This window comes from Triturus cristatus, chromosome 4_1, assembly GCF_964204655.1.
Source record: "Triturus cristatus chromosome 4_1, aTriCri1.1, whole genome shotgun sequence".
NCBI classification, from domain to species: domain Eukaryota; kingdom Metazoa; phylum Chordata; class Amphibia; order Caudata; family Salamandridae; genus Triturus; species Triturus cristatus.
The window spans coordinates 676526508-676544701 of NC_140585.1; the positions used below are offsets into that span (position 1 = coordinate 676526508).

The 18194-nt window shown below is 42.2% G+C and overlaps 1 protein-coding gene across 2 annotated transcripts in view; it reads right to left on the bottom strand.

Annotated features, from left to right (window-relative positions):
• The window catches only part of CFTR (CF transmembrane conductance regulator), an 880902-nt gene that overhangs the window by 679052 nt on the left and 183656 nt on the right, over positions 1–18194 (bottom strand). For both annotated transcript variants that reach the window (XM_085653127.1, XM_085653128.1), the window contains exon 2: positions 9398–9508. In XM_085653127.1, coding sequence (XP_085509253.1) covers positions 9398–9508 — 111 coding nt within the window. The remainder of the gene's footprint in view (positions 1–9397; positions 9509–18194) is intronic.

The window sequence follows — 18194 nt, forward strand, 5'->3', positions numbered from 1 at the left end:
AAAATCCTAAACTACCTACTTTTGGAATTCACAGAAGGCTCTCACAATTTTTGGTATTCACAGAATGTACTTACGACTCCTAACTTTACGTCCACACTCGGGACGGAATTTCTGCACCCGGACCGTACTCTCCGCACCCGACCGTTCTCTCCGTCTAGGACCGTACTCTTCGGCTCGAGCCGTAATCTCCGGCTGGGGCAGGATAAAGGGTAATCAATGGGCCGGATTGCAATTTTTACAAAAAGGAACATTAGGAATGTGTGATAAATGGTAGAGGTCATGAAAAACAGTTTGGGCAGGGAAAAGGGTACGGCCAGACGCTACATCATAACCCAGAAAAGTTTTCTCCTTTGCATCATGGTACATGCAGTGCTCAATTTGCTCTCCCCTCAGTGTTGGCTACTGTGTAAACACTACAGTATATATAAATGTGGTAAGTTGTGTGGGCCGTGGTGGCAATAGTACGCAAAAGTACTCTGTGCTGCTTTTTAATATAGCTCTAAATCTGTTGTGTTTAGGCCTCCCATATCGCACAGCAATGTGATGATCTCCCATTTCATCTTCGGCTGTTTTCCAACCCAGTCTAGCTTGATCATCAGAGATCACAGTGTGACAAATACCGAACGCGGTAGTAGCATTGGTATACTTTGAAACAAGAATACAAATCTGAGGAGGACCACCATCTTCATGATGGCAACTCGGCCCATTAGTGACAGTGGCAGTTTAATCCAGCGGTCGACGTCGTCTTCTGATTTTTCTGTTGCTTTTCCATAATTATCGAACAGGGCTGTAGTGGGGTTGGTGTGAATTTTTATACCCAGATACGGTCGGACTCCGTCATCCAGTGCAGTATGAATTCTAGGGCCACAGGTGTCATGGTCGGGGTAAGTGGGAAAATGATAGATTTGTCCCAAATGCAATTGAGTTTCGAGAGGCCCCTGAAGTGCACCACTTCTCTGAGGATAGGAGAGAGGTTTCTCTCCAGGTTCCGAACCTAGATCAATGTATCACCAGCATATGTAGAGATTTGGGAAGCTGTTGGGTACCTCTGGAGATATTTAATACTGATGTGAGAGTGTGGCCCACTCGGACTCGAGCTCCCGGCACCATATACAAAATCTCGATCAAGCGCAGGAACACCTCGCCCACTCCTATTCTGTGGAAGATGGCTCGCATGAATACCCATTCAACAGAGTCAAATGCTCTTTCAGCGTCTAAGAAAACAGCAGCTGCCCTCACCTCTGTGTCTATTTCCTGTATAGCTCCAAAGAGTGTGCTGAGATTATAGCTGATGCTACGACCAGGCACAAATCCAGCTTGTTCTGGACATATCACTCCCAATATCAATCTTTGCTAATCTGTTTGCCAATACCTTAGCATACAGTTTAGTGTCAACATTTAACAGGGAAAGGGGCCTGTACGAAGAGCAATCATTGGGTTTTTTGCCCGGCTTTAAGAGAGTAACAATCATGGCCTCCTGCATTGAGGGGGGCATCACACTAGTCTGTACCATTTCTTTGTACAATGTGACCAAGCATGGTATAAGTAGGTCTTGGTAAGCTTAATAAAAGGCCACCGTGTGCCCATCCCCTCCCGGCGCCTTTCCAGATTGCATTTTTGCAAGTTCAACACGTATCTCCGTAGGGCGTAATGGTAGCATCAAGTGTTCTCTATGTTTCATAGTAAGCCATGTCATAGCTATGTGTTCCAAATAGTTGGTAGCCCTTTCATCTGGTGCAATACATGTGCGATACAGCTCAGCATAGTATCTGCGAAATCTGCCCGCTATGTGGTCTGTGTCATATATCAGGTGCCCATCCTCGTTCTGCAGTTCTACGATCCTCCTTGATCGCTCCTAGTATGTTGTTATCTCCTGAGCTTTGGTTCCTCGACTGCATTTCAGCTATTTTTCCTTCCAGGAGCAACAGTCTGCCCCTCAAGGATTTTAACACACCCACATGCTTTGGGATTGTAATGCCTCTGATATAAACTTTGAATGTCTCCCACACTGTGGCAAAACTGTCTTCAGATCCCACATTGTTAGCGAAAAAGTCCTCTATTGATTGGGCTAGCTCTGCCTTAAAGACTGAGTCTAGCAGGGAGTATGGGGAGAACCGCCAAGTGAACGCAGTGGCCCTCCAGTCACGAAACTCAAACTCCAGTACCACATGTGAGTGATCAGAATAAGTACGCAGAAGAGGTTCGCAATGCAGGACTCGAGGCACCAGGCTCTTAGACACCAACCAGTAGTCTATGCGAGTGTGAGTGTCGTGCATGGCGGAGTAATGCGTGAACCCCATGCTCGAGGGATTTTGATACCTCCATGTATCCACTAATCCCAACCAGTAGTCAAGCACTGAGTGTGTGGAAGAACTGTGGGTCAACATGATTGGGGCCATATATTCCCACCAATAACATTTCCTGTTTTTGCAGCAGAAAGTCACCACATACCTGCCTCCCGGGTCTACACACTCTTCCTTTAGTTGGATCTCAGATATAAAGTCTACCTATACAAGGATCCCATGGGCGTGTGAGGAAAATCCTGCCACACAATAGCAACCCTGTAATCGTTGTGAGGTCAGAGCACTGATCCCTGGGGCTAAGTGTGTCTCTGGTCGTTAAGGCCTCTGGGGGCTGCTACAGTGACACCTGAAACTATCTTACCAACAGTGTGCAGTCATGGTCCTCAACAGGGAGTGGCACTTCAAAACTCCCTGAGTTCCTATTTTGTGTTAATCCTCTGGAGGTGGTATAACATGTGATAGGCATTCTATCCCCATATGGCCTGAGGCTCCAGTGACAGACTCTTCTCGCCTCAGCTCCACAAGTCCCAAAGACATCCAGAGCGTCTGGATTCCTCCTACTGTTCCTCCATGTTGTGTGTGTCATTTTCCTAATTTGAGAGATGCACTAATCAAAATTGAGTAGTGTCCCCCTTATAGCACAGCCACGGTGGGCAACCAAGTTGCAAAAATTAATCCAGGTTTACGTAGAAAGTTCCAATTCAAATATTTATTGAGAATAATTCATCAATATTTCAAACTTCGTTAAGGTCACGAAATTTGTAATTTGCCAAAGTGGATAATCCAATAGAACCAAGGACTTGTAGATGGATGCTCAATGCATTTCGGGTACTGATCTACCCTTCATCAGGAGAAGTCCTATAAAGATACAATAAAAGGGAGAGATGTGTCGACCTGTATTACTGAATATGAAAATAATGTAATGTGACGATAAGTGTTTTAAGCCGCCTGAAAACAATTGTTCATGCATAAATTTGAGCTTGATCACATTATCAACAATGAGCAATGGAAATCACACATTTTGTTATATTTACGCTACATCGATGACATCTTTTTAATTTGGAAAGGTTCTGAACAACCATTAATTGAGGCGATTGATTTTCTCAATGGGATTGATGAACGTCTGAAGTTTACTTTCAACATTCATAAAGATGCCATCAACTACTTGGATGTACTGCTGTACATCAAGGACGATCGGATTGAAACTACCCTATACAGAAAGAATACAGATAGGAACAACTTGTTACATTTCTCTAGCTTCCATCAGCCATCTCTGAAACAACATTTACCGTACTCGCAATTTTTAAGAGTCAAGAGGATCATTTCTGAACCTTCTCAATTGGCACAACAAAATTCAGTCATGGAAAAGCGCTTCATTGATCGGGAATATCCCAAAGAAATATTGACTACCTCCATTGAAAGAGTCAAACTCAAATCCAGATCACAACTATTGAAGACTATTGACAGCAAGAAATCAACTTCTAGATCAGTTATGGTAACCAAATTTTCCACTGAAAGTTTTAATATCAAGAAAACAATTTTGAGACACTGGCCCATGTTACAGATCGAACCTGATTTCAAAGACACTTTTGTGGAAAGACCATTATTTGCATACGAAAGAAGCAAGAACCTGATGGAATTCTTGAGTTTTCACCCGTCTTGTGATCCAGTTTTACCCTACAAAGGAACGATACCCTGCCACAACTGTGGACATTGTAACAATATCATCAAGGGTAATGTTACTCAGAATCCTACACAAGGGTTCAAAATCAAATTACATGTTACGGCTACTTGTGACTCTAAAAATTTGCTATACATGCTCAAATGCCCGTGTGGCCTTGTTTACATTGGTAAAACTGAGAGGAAAATCAAGGTTTGTTTGACCGAACATAAAAGCAACATCCGCAATAAGAACTTAAAATCTACTGTAGCAATGCACTTTCTTGCTAAAAATCACAACATCAGCCAATTGAGATTTTTGATATGTGAAACTGTACCTATCAAAGATGGCAGAGACAATCGTAAATTCCTTCTCCAGAGAGAAACTGCATGGATTTATAAAATGAATGCTTTGGTACCACACGGACTCAATGACCGCGTTGAACTTAGTTGTTTTTTGTAACCATTGTTCTTTGTGTCCTGTCCCTCCGTATCTTTACTCCAGTCTCATTTGACTTACTCTGACTTTTTTATCCTCCATTTTGTATTATTTTCAATTTTTATTTTTCCTACTTTGGTCGTTACTCATAGACCTCTTATGTTCAATCTTTATTTTCCCATCTTGGTCGTTACTCACAAACCTTTCAAAATCATTTCACTCATGGTTTTCACGTTGTTTTCAATTTCTCTTTTCTGCTACGTTTTAGTGTCAGCCATCCTTTTGTTGTTATCTCTTTATTTTATACTCAATCTTTTTACTCTCATCTCTTTTCCATTTCCAACACTGTTTAATTTAACTTAATTTTTTCAGCCTCTATTTGCTACACGTTGATTCAAATTGTCTTTGTTTTGACATTATTGTACTTTTATTTTGGGATTCACCATTCCAATATGGCCGCCATATCAGGTCTTATTATTAGCAGCCCCTTTTTACTTTCCATTAACTATTACACCTTTCGAGGTTCGCTGCATGAACACACGCTAACTGCTCCTGCACGCGGGGAAACTTTGATTGTCTCGATTAAACTAACCACCGAGGTATGTTTCATTATGCTTTTTTCTAAATGCTTTTTTCTAAACGCGTTCGTTCATTAACTTGTAGTTCAGTGAGCATGCTTCACCCAGTTCACGCACTATAGTCTTTGGTAGTCAACTCATTTGAGTTTTGGTATACCGCTGTTTAGACTTGGTCACATTTCTGTACCTAAGCCCTGGCACGTCTCTTATATCTCGCCACACTTTTGACCACTTAGTCAACTCAGTCTAGTTTCAGTATACCGTTGTTTATACTTGGTCACATTCACGCACTGAAGCTCTGGCACGTCTCTTATATCTCGGCACACTTTTTGACCACTTATGATGCCGTTTTTTATCCGCTACCTCACATTTTTCACTCGTACACTTTATCATTTCGGATTTACGTTTCCGTTTGGTTATGGGCATTAGCAAACGGCGTTTCTCTTTTCAGGCGGCTTAGAACACTTATCGTCACATTACATTATTTTCATATTCAATAATACAGGTCAACACATCTCTCCCTTTTATTGTATCTTTATAGGACTTCTCATGATGAAGGGTAGATCAGTACCCGAAATGCATTGAGCATCCATCTACAAGTCCTTGGTTCTATTGGATTATCCACTTTGGCAAATTAAAAATTTCGTGACCTTAACGAAGTTTGAAATATTGATGAATTATTCTCAATAAATAATTGAGTTGGAACTTTCTACGTAAACCTGGATTCACTCCATGCCCCAGAATGCACTTAGGACTTTGCACTTAGCTCACGCCCAGTGGGGGTCATGGAAATAAATAAAGTCAAGTAATTGAAATAATGCGAGCGTCTAATGTGGTGTTACTGCAGCCCAAGAAGAAGAGGCTTTCAGCCTTGAAACGCGTCTGCATAAAAAGAAAATAATGAGGATTGTGAAGGGCAGGCTGCATATTAGAGAAATGTTGGTGAGTGACCTCTCGTTGCTGAGGGCAACTTTGATGAAAATAATACACACGGCGGCCCGGCCGTGGAGAGGAGCACCGTCACCAGCGGGGATTGGAATTCTTTGCCAGCTGGGGAAGCTGGTTCTGAACTTTTCGGGACTTCAATGGCACAACATTTAAATGCATAATGGGCCTGCTTTCATAATCGCAACCTACTAAAGGAGAATAATATGCATTATTTGTAACTCTACACATTGGAACTTACTAAAGTGATTAATTAAGTCGCATTAATGACTCCATGCCCCAGAATGCACTTAGGACTTTGCACTTAGCTCACACCCAATGGGGGTCCTGGAAATAAATAAAGTCAAGTAATTGAAGTAATGCGAGCGTCTAATGTGGTGTTACTGCAGCCCAAGAAGAAGAGGCTTTCAGCCTTGAAACGCGTCGGAATAAAAAGGAAATAATGAGGATTGTGAAGTGCAGGCTGCATATTAGAGAAATGTTGGTGAGTGACCTCTCGTTGCTGAGGGCAACTTTGATGAAAATATTACACACGGCGGCCCGGCCGTGGAGAGGAGCACCGTCACCAGCGGGGATTGGACTTCTTTGCCAGCTGGGGAAGCCGGTTCTGAACTGTTCGGGACTTCAATGGCACAACATTTAAATGCGTAATGAGCCTGCTTTCATAATCGCAACCTACTAAAGGAGAAAAATATGCATTACTTGTAACTATACACATTGGAACTTACTAAAGTGATTAATTAAGTCGCATTAATGACTCCATGCCCCAGAATGCACTTAGGACTTTGCACTTAGCTCACACCCAGTGGGGGTCATGGAAATAAATAAAGTCAAGTAATTGAAGTAATGTGAGCGTCTAATGTGGTGTTACTGCAGCATAAGAAGAAGAGGCTTTCAGCCTTGAAACGCGTCGGCATAAAAAGCAAATAATGAAGATTGTGAAGGGCAGGCTGCATATTAGAGAAATGTTGGTGAGTGACCTCTCATTGCTGAGGGCAACTTTGATGAAAACATTACACGCGGCTGCCCGGCCGTGGAGAGGAGCACCGTCACCAGCGGGGATTGGAATTCTTTGCCAGCTGGGGAAGTCGGTTCTGAACTGTTCGGGACTTCAATGGCACAACATTTAAATGCGTTATGAGCCTGCTTTCATAATCGCAACCTACTAAAGGAGAAAAATATGCATTACTTGTAACTATACACATTGGAACTTACTAAAGTGATTAATTAAGTCGCATTAATGACTCCATGCCCCAGAATGCACTTAGGACTTTGCACTTAGCTCACGCCCAGTGGGGGTCATGGAAATAAATAAAGTCAAGTAATTGAAGTAATGCAGCCCAAGAAGAAGAGGCTTTCAGCCTTGAAAAGTGCCGGCATAAAAAGGAAATAATGAGGATTGTGAAGGGCAGGCTGCATATTAGAGAAGTGTTGGTGAGTGACCTCTCGTTGCTGAGGGCAACTTTGATGAAAATAAATAAATATATATATATATATTTATTTTTTCACTTAAAAAACCATAGGTTTCACACATGTTATAGTTAGGTGGATATTTCACTCGTAAAAAACCATTGAAATTCCCCCGTTATAGTTAGTTGAGATAACTATAACTCGCGCGCCCGCAATCCTCTGCTCATGACGTCACATATTACATCACTCATGACATGGTCAGTGGCATCACTCATGACATCACTGATGACATCATCCTTGTGATAGAATGGCGGTCGCGCGAGTTATAGTTATCTCAACTAACTATAACGGGGGAATTTCATTGATTTTTTTACCAGTGAAATATCCACCTAACTATAACATGTGTGAAACCTATGGTTTTTTAAGTGAATTTGCAAGGTTTTTTAAATTCTAATTCCTAACTAAAACATGTGTGAAACCTATGGTTTTTTCAGTGAATTTGTACGGTTTTTTAAATGCTAAGTTATGTATGTATTATAATTTTTTATATGTATTTACTTTTCAATAAACTACGTATTAAAATGTATTTTTTTTTTATGGTTTTTCACCGTGCGCACCCCCGTGATTTAAAAAAAAAAAATTAAAAAATGTTTCTGCCTTCGGGGTCTTTCAGGAACCCCTGACCAAGGCTAGGGGGTCAGGAACTCTCTACCCTGCCCCCTTTTTACGTTCGCCATCTTCCTTTTCCACTCTCGCACTGAAAACAAACAAAATGGCGGCCGACACTTCCTGATTTCGACCGATTCGAATGTTGTCTGACATGTAACAACCAATCAGAATTACTTTCGCGCACGTTAGGGTGCGCGCACGGTGCGCGCACGGTGCGCGCACGGTGCGCGGCTATAAATATGTATGTGCTTTTAACTGCAATTTTCTCAGGAACTACTGAACAGATTGACTCCATATATGCAAAAGGCACATCCCTGACCTGAGGACTACCTCTCTGCCAAATTTCAAGTAATTCTGTTCAGCCGTTCTGGCTGTACCTTCGACTACAGGTCCTATTGGAAAATGCATGAGGAAAACGCGTTTTGGGACCCCCCTTTTTTCTCGCCCCTGCTTGACGAATCCCCCCGAGACTTTCAGGGTAGGAGCTGAGCGGAGCGCCCCATTAGTTTTGAAAATTGCGCGAAGATTCATCAGCCGGCGCCAAAGTTATTCAAAATAGAATTTTGAGATTTCCTATGGAAACACGGTCCTAACTATAACTATCTACTGGCGACCGCCTGTAGATAATATATATAATATATATATATATATATATATATCTTTAACAAAAAGAGAAGGACTGGACTGGACATTTGGTATTGTTACTGCTGTTTTAGTGTTGATTTCTGAGCTTGTGCCCCCTCCACTCCCTCCCTGAGAAACTTATGACTTCTCATCGTCTCTAGCCTGGAAGTCAAGTGCAGAAAGTATTGCACTTGGCCTGTATGCAGAGCCATAGTAGTATGAGCTCAGTGTCATTAGCAGCAAACAACCTCAACCTCCAAGCTTGAGGCCCACTAGTCCTGCCTGCCGTGTGGTCCCTCAGATAGAGTCTGACACTTGTTATCCCCACAACTACAAGATCTGGGCAAAACAACCCTGACAAGTGCATGCATGAGAGGCTGAAATCTGGCTCCTATGAGGTGTTTGTGAATAATAATTTATGTGTCACTTTATTCCAAGATTTTTGGCTGCTGAGGCTGGTGTCAAGATGTCGGGAGAGAAGAGAACATGATATGAGAGGGAAGCATAGTGGGGGACGATGTGGTTTTGAATTAGATTATCATAGTTTTAGCCAAATTATGCATAAGGAGGTGAATTAGCATCCATTGTCAAGTAACCAAGAGACAATGTGAAACGTTAATATCTAGGGGGTTGTAAATACAAGAAAAATGTCCTGGCGTCAGTCACATACACATGAAACGAGAAACAGAAGAAGAAACTGAGGCATAGCTAGCCACAATAAATTCCAATCATGAAACAGTGCTTCAGGGGTGTAAGAAGCATTAACTTACCTTTCCAGTCGTTCAGAAAGATTATCTGCAGAGTCAGCTGAAGGGATTTGGTAAATGTCTGATAACTCCAACCGCTGTCTGTAACCTTTTTTCAAAATAGGGTTTGTCCATCTGAAACAAATGATACAACTCTGAGATAAAAAAAGAAGCTGAGCTGTATGTGGCTTATTATATTTTAACTTATAATCAATTTAAGCATATGTAACCCATGACATGGAAAAATTGACACAGTTAGAAGGAGACAGCCAATCGAGGCAGCATCCAAAGAGTAAACTATACAAGAGGAGGATCCCCTCAGCACAATGGTGGTCTTGCTGGATATTCTGAGAAGGTTGATTAAAGAAGATTTACCAGCAGTGACAAGTGCACTATTAGCTCACATGGGCAAAATTGTTAATTTTGGAAAAACGAGTTAAAGTGTTTAAATCTGAATCCATCAACTTTACTTATCTTCTCATTTTTGAAAGCCATGGAACTCCTAGGAAGATTAAACTAATGCCATATGTAGATCTTTGATCTTCTAGGCAAACCATCTCCCAGACATCTCTGGATCAGAATGACATTTGGGTATCTATACTAAAGATTTGATCAAATCCCGGATCATAGCAATGTGCTCATTCGTCAGGTAAACCATACAGCGAGCTAGAAGGCAAATCACAATTATTATTTTTTTACACTGTTTGTAAATTGTAACCCTTGATAACACTATTAGTGTTTGTGGGAGTGGGAGTGGTAGTGGAAGCATTGCTATCTGCAACAATTGGCTGTTCCAAGATCTTCCAGACTGACTGCATTAGTGGGACGAATTAATAGTTAATAAGAAGCTGAACTTATCAGCTGCTAGGAATAGAATTGTTTTTGGGTGGAATACTTCAGGATAGCACTGGAATTAATCAGATAAGATAGAAGCCGTAAGCACATGTGTGTGATAGTATGAAGGCTGGTTCTGTTGTCACTGCACTGAATTTGGAAGGTTAATTTCTCTTTTCCTTTGCACTTGGCTAGGGAGAGAAGTGATTCAAATGGTTTCTGTGTAATGATTCATCACCTGACTGACTTTCAGGGCTGAGATCTTGTTTGACTTCTGGGAAAGGTTGTGCACAAGTTGCAGACCCTATGATGAGATGTACCAACTTTTATGATAGAAGTGGTCCTCATGTTTCCAGGGTGGTCATACACTGCTGTTATAAGAGGATTGACAAATATTTAGGCATTCTGGCTGCACTCATTTTTTAGCTTTATACAGTAAGTTTAGTTGTTTCCTGTTTATTTGCAGAGAGCACACATATCGATGACATTCACATACAGTTGTGCCAAGGGATTATTATCCCTTGGGATTAACAAATATCTATCAGTTTAGGATTTTGGTTATTCTTATTGGCTGAACTACAGAAATTAAAGTTTACGAGGGTGGTGGAAAGTGAATCGCAGATATTATCAAGATCAAATGATTGTACTGAACTCTTTGTTGCATTATAGTGACACCAGGGAAGTGATATTGCTTCATGCAAATATTATTTTTGGCATTGGCCGGTGATTGGATTGCCAGGATAGGCTTCAATCCATGGTAAGATTGGCTTGTACCCAATTAGCATATTTAATTTACCTGCAAGTCCCTAGAAAAGTGGAACTACCTGTGCCCAGGGCTTGTAAATTAAATGCTACTACTGGCCCAGCAGCACTGATTGTACAACCCACTTAAGTAGCACTCTAAACATGTCTCAAGCCTGCCATTGCAGCCCATGTTTGTGTGCAGTTTTAAACTGTCTATTCCAGCTGATAAAATAAAACAATTACCAGGCCCAAACCTTCCTTTTTAATATACACGTCACCCCTAGGGTAGCCTGAGGGCAGGGTGCAGTGTCTTTAAAAAGTTGGACCTGTACTTATAAGTTTTACATTTACTAGCAGTGAAATACTCCTAAAGTCATTTTTCACTACTGCAAGGCCTGCCTCTTCCATAGGATAACAATGGAGTTGCCTTATTACATTTTATAATTGTAATTTCCAAATAGGAACAGGTACCAGTTCATGTTTGGTGTCTTTGGAATTGTATTGAAAAATCCTAACTTAGGTTGAAATCGGATTTTAAATTACAATTTGGAAAATTCAATTTTTCTTCCTTTGATATTTGGTGCCTGCAGCCTGTCTCTGGGTCACATCCTGGGTGTAGTTGACAGTTGGGCTTTGTGTATTCCTCCTAGACAGACACACGCAATAGTAAGCTTAGGTGTGACTTGATGGACCATCACCAGCCTTACTAAAAGATGGCTTCCAGCCAGACGGCTTCCCACCAGAAAATTGGAAAAACTTCTACATCAATGCACTGAAAGAGGCATTGTCAATGGTTGCCCTCCCAGTAGTAGGTTTCACACTACTAAATTCTGGCTACCAAATCGCAACACTATGGTAGGCATAAAAGGGGCCTCCCAGTATACATATCTCTCAGATTGGATAGCTGCATCAAGGAACTATCTTCCGCAGATTCAAGTCTTCAAATAATCAAGTTTACCAAATGGGCCGAAGACACTAGATCACCATTACTCTTATTCAATGATTATGCTCACCCCAATTCAGCAGGAAAGAAAGAGCTACTGGAAATAATACCCTCAAGTATGGCAGACTACAAACAAGCAAACCCAACATTGGACATAATCTTAACAGGGGACTTTAACGCAAATTTAATCTATTCTCCTGATAAAGACGACATGTCGGTATTTCCATACACTATTAGGTGCTTACGAGCAGCACACCATAGGCATCACGAGCCTTTGGTTACTTATTCCATTCTAATCCGCCTCCCTTCAAAAAACCCCCACCTACCCGAGCTTCTTAAGAGCAACTTGGCTGTATGCTTGGGAGTGTGTGGCGAGTCCGGGGCTTCGGCTCGTTTGGTTGCGAAGGCAACATTGTTTTTCCCATTCCAAGATGGCGCATCCTCGTAAAGGGCATTGTAGTCCCTTTTCCAATGAATGACCCGGTAGTCCTTCCTTCATTGCACGCCTGTTCCGCTATATCACACGCCCACCTGTAGCACACTCGTGTGAATCCCGGACCAGCGACGTGGGGTAGGTCTACCGCCACCTCCGTTTTTAGGAAACCGTGAGTAATGGATTTAGTTTTGTCATTCTCCTTCCTGTGTTTATGTGTGCCGTGTACTCCCACACACTTTGGACCACTTTGTCTAGGATCGGTGCACCACTCTATGGGACCGACTCTGCGATGGTTGACAGTAACATCGCCCAGAACCAATACATTGTCGTACTGTTAACCACGCGAGTCTCTGCTCATATTGATAGGTTGGCTGCACCGCTAATATGCGTTTTGCTCTGAGATGGAGACGTGACCTGGCATTCTCGTGTGAGGCAATGGCGGGCTATGTTTACGACCCTGTCCTCACCTCGTGGGGCTGTAGGCTGAACTGCAGCCAGCTAAGGCACCACGAGACGCCTGCTTGTGTCCATTATCATGATTTCCTTACCTTACTTTGTGTGCCCTACAATGGAGACGTGGCACAACCTTGTTCTGTCTACAGTTGTCCCGTGTGACACTGTGGGTAGCTGTTTCTTTTGTGACCTCAGGCGTTTGGCGCCGGACTCTGCGCACTGTCCTTGTGTATCAATCATTTTTCTCTTTATCTCGTTCCCCCTGTTATTAGGACACTACAACTTAGTGTCTCCACTAGCTGGATCTGAAACACCACTGCCTTGACCCTAATGGGTGAGTGAAATTCCTTGTGTGCTTCTCTAGCTGCATTGTTTTTAGTTGTTTTAATTCACTGTATGACAGACACGTCATCAAGCATGTTATGAGCCTCTAAGAGCATGAGCTTTGTATCAATTTCACGTTGCATGTCTTGTCAATATCTAGTGAATAATCTATTGATTTGTATTGATGAATTTGTCAATCCATTTTTTTGCAGGTTATGTTTTTTGAGTTACAGGTACCACACTTTCTTTGGGTGCTGTAAGGGTGGTCAACAGTATACTTTACCACAGACCACCACCACGTCAGGAAGGCCCCTACTTGGGTGCCGATCGGGGATTGCAGCGCCGCCCCGATAAGGAGCAGACCCGATGATGAAGCATGACACCTAGCTGGCTGGGTGTGTGAGGGTCTTATTCCAACTAGGAGAAGTTTCTTCTCCCCCTCTACACTCTAATATTTATTAGAGTCTACTCTACATTAACATAACCTTTGTATTAGGAACTGCATACCTTCTTTGTTAAAGACGACATGCACCCTGCGGAAAACTGTTTATGGCAAGTCCCAGCACAGAAAAAAGCATGTCACCAAACGTTGAGACCCAACTGGAGAAAAATTTGTGACAACCTTAGAATTCTTAGGCATGAGGGTGCATAGTAGATGGTTCACTCAAGATACCCCCCTCCCCAAACTATACTTATTTTGGACAATTTCAAGAGTAATCATCGACTATACAATTGTTTCACTGCCATTAATTTCACTGAGCCAGCAATACAAAATTCTATGTTCAAAAGAAAGTGATCATTCATATCAGACGCTATCGCTAGGGCTAACACCCCGAAGTAATCCATCGGCGCCAGCGGAAATAGGCCTGCTACACTCAACCAACCTAAAGGGTCAGAGATGGAAACAGTAAATCAATAGTAGACCCTGTTAACCTGGCAAGAAGCCTTATGACCAATAGTGTAACCACCAGTAGCACCCTAATAGATGCATGGACAAAGTTTAGCGTGAAATTACTAACACAAGCTGGACCCGGGAAAGTGGATACACCTAAAGTGTGACATCAGTCAGCTACGCTCTTGACCAAGTGCATTGCTCTAAGAAAAGAGCTAAAGTAATCGATCAGTCACCTGGGAACAGAAGGTCAGCTCTGTTCCCTTTGGGAAAGAGCAAAAGCCCTAAAGAAGCAATACAAAAAACAAATCTGGGAGGATAGGAAAGCCGCCAATGAGGCATTCTGATCGAGACTAATATTTAACTCCAGGCAGACAAACTCCAGGAAATTCTGGGAAACAATGAATGCCTTCAATGGATCAACGAAAGCAATAAGCAGTTCTAGTATACCAAAGTTACAATGAGTTTCCCATCTTATCTATGTTTTCACCATCAAAAAACGCTCTGTCGATCAAGACAACATCAATCACTTTGGTAACAGCTCAGTTTCAACTGAACCTCTCACAATCTCAGAAGCCCCATTTAAAGAGAAGAAGTGTCACTTGATTTTCAATGAAGGTACACAATATTCATCCTCCGGAGTTAAAAAAGTTATACTTGTTGGATGCCGCGAGGTTACACCAGGCTCAAATGGCACACCACAGCCATCTTTAAAGGAGAACCAGAGTACTGGTCAGAGAAGATCTGCTCTATTAAAGACATGTAGATAAGCAGCATCATACCAGAGAGCTCGTGCAGCTCCATAATAAATCTTATATTTAAAGAAGGAGACAGGGTCAATCCTGCCAACAATAGGCTCACCACACTCCTGGATTCGAAAGCAAAGTATTATGCTTGCCTCATATTAGTGGACCTGACTGGTCAACCTCGAACAATATATTCCTGTTAAACCAGTGAGGTTTTAGGAAAGGTTTAGGTACAATAACAAATATCCTAGCAACTATATTCATAATTGAACAAAGTAAAGATCAAAAAGAGTGTACATCTCTGCTTTGGTGAGATTAAAGCAGAGATTAAACAGTGGATTACTGTGGAATAAACTAAGGGAAATGGGGAATTCCCCTAAAGCAGCTTTGAGCAATAGAACAGCTCTATTCAGAAATTTGCATTCAAGTGAAAATTGGTGACAGCATAAGAATATCTAGAAGAATACCAACCAACCAACAACTCAAGCAGGGATGTGTGTTGGTGCATCATCCATTTTATTTATTCATGGCAAATCAGTTCCCAGTCTTGGATCAGGTAAACTCTTATCCGCCTTAGCTGGGTCCACTCCGCCTCTCTCATCTGTCTTACACAGATGACATTGTGCTGTTCAGCATGACAAAAGTGTGCCTACAAAGATTGGTAAAGGCATTGACCAGATCTGTCAACATTAACCACTTGGCGGTAAACACACAAAAAAGTCTATCTCTAACAGACCAGGGCGGGCTGCCACAATCCTCCTAAATAACACTCTCCTGGAAGTGATAGACAGCTACAAGTACCTGGGTTTGTACCTGGAATTAAAGGGCAATTTTTTCCACCAAAAACAATACATGGCGCAGATCAGGGAATGCTCTAATGCATGCCTTCGGTATGTTAGCAAAAAACTGGATACACCTCCTTTCAACAGCTATTCCCAACAAGTGCATTAATACAAAACACAGGAACACATTCCCCCCACTAACACAGTATATGTAGGCAATAAGTCCATAAATTAAACTGTGTCCACAGACCAAACAAGAATGATTAAATTATTTTTTCATTTTCATTTTCATTTATTTTTCTAAAAAGATACTATACATTCTGTTATGACTGTTGTAGCGAAATCGCTACTGATGTTCATTTATTACATATAAAACAAATACATTATAAAATAGACTTTGACACAATAAATGTTATGAAGAAACAAGTGCAGCCATGAGAGGACAAGAAGCAGTTTTATCTGCTGACCGTTTACAGGTGAGCTTTCTCCTTGCCTCAAACAGCATCCCCGGCACAAATCCGCCTTGAGTTTGCTCTCAAAAAGCAAGATATGGATAGAAGAACAACCACAATAAAATGCTGGTTCAAGATGTGGTAAACACATGACTCCCCACTAAACAGTGCTCTATGGCCGGCCCTGCAAAGTGACCCACAGACGGCCTATTGCAAATACTTCCATCAAACAGTTGGATTTGACCAAATTAAGGGCCATGGACACGTCATACAACAGTTTCAAAATGGCGGTACCCAAAGCTGTAAAACTGCATTCGAGCCACGCACATAAAAAATACTCACTGCTCGATTTCACGCCTGGATGGTGATTAATAGCTATGATTCCCTGAAACCAGCAACGTAACTAGTCATCCCCTTCCTACTGCACTGGCCACATATCAGTATTGGCAAGTCGGCCGACATGGGATTACAGCGGACCAACAGAATGCAGACTTTGTATAGCCAAAAAGGAGAACTTTATCCATCTTGTCTGTATTTATCCTAAATTGCACATCCTCCGATCAATATTGTTAAAAAAGGTTTTTAATGACAAAGGTATTCGATCATGCAGAGAAGCTATAATAGCGAACCTCTCGCATGACGACCCGAAATTAGACTTCAAACTGGTTAAATTCTTCACAATCACTCCCATCTGATGCACCTTTAAGTAATTGTTTACCATAGTCCCTGAGATGGAGAGAATAATGTCAGTGATTTAGATGATCGATGAGGAGGCAGCCTCATTTAACTCTATGTGCCTGTGTTTTAGCTTTTTCTTTTTTAACTATTATTTATAAAAGGAGTGTGAGCCTGCATGTTATTATGCATAGTTGCACATTCATTTTTCTCTTATTTTAGATTGCATTTGTAAGAAAAATATTGTTATGATTTCAATTAACTAAAACAATAAATCTTGAAATTTGAATTTGATACTTCTAGACAGTCACACAAAACAGGGAGCTTAGGTGTGACTGAATGGGCATCACTGGCAGTATGGGAAGGAAGAGCTGGGCCCAGCCAAGCTTACACTTAAATATGCTGTGTCCTGTCGATACAAAAAGGTTTGCAATACCACCTGAAGTTAGTCTGGACCCAGGGCCAGGAAGGCAGGGCACCTGTGCACTACAAAGGCTTCTTCCCACTTCAAAGGCACAACTGGGTATAAATACTGGACTTGAGACACCAACTCTTCAGTGTACTTTTGGACCTGTGGATACTCTGCCAGGAAGAAGGACTGCCACTCTGCTGGACAGCTGTTCTGAAGGACTGCTGCCCGACTGTGCTTTCCTGCTGCCTGTTGCCCTCTTGCCTGGGAGAGAAGAACTGGACCTGCATCTCTTGATCCCAGAACCTCAGAGTGACTACAAGGGCTAGTTAGATGGCCTCCTGATCTGAAGCCTCAGGGAAACAACAGTCTTCCAACAACCTTGCCCCTGCACCTGGACTCTGCCATCTGTGAGGCTACTCTGCCAAGTGGTGCCACCCTAGTCCTGGGCCCTTGGAAGTGGGCTTATGGATACTCTGCCACCCTCTGTGATCCAGCGCAACCGACGCATCTCCTCTGCTGCATGGTGCAAACCTGACCAGAACTGACACATTGAGGCTGTTGCATTGATTTAGCCCATTGAAAAGACCTGCATCGCATCACAACCCATCAGAATCATCACTGAGTGATGCGTCATCAACACAGGCCATCGCATCCATCGTTGATGATGGCGGACTCCACATTGTAAGTCCTTGGAACCAACGCACTGCCTCGACTGTGTGATGTATCCTCGACGCTAGACTTCCCATCGCAAGCCCTTGTCGACGAGATCATCGGCAACCATGCCGACCTCACAACACAGCCTCACCGCTTCTCAGAATCAACCCATGACTTTGGCTGCGCGATGCATCTTGACACAGATCCGAGAAACTCCCTGCAAACCATGATAGGTACTTTGTTCAGTGGGTCTAACTGGGTCTCTTTAGCCGGCTCCCGCTCGATCCAATTTGGGACTTAGTCCCATTTCAGTGCATTCAGATATCCAGAGTTGGCTCTTTGTGCTTTTTGGTGCTATTTATGCTAAAATCTTTAAAATTGCATATCTATGGTTCTACTGATTGGATTTTTGTCTGTTTGGTCTTGTTATATGTATTAAAGAAAGTGCTATTTTTGTAACTTGGTTTGGGATTG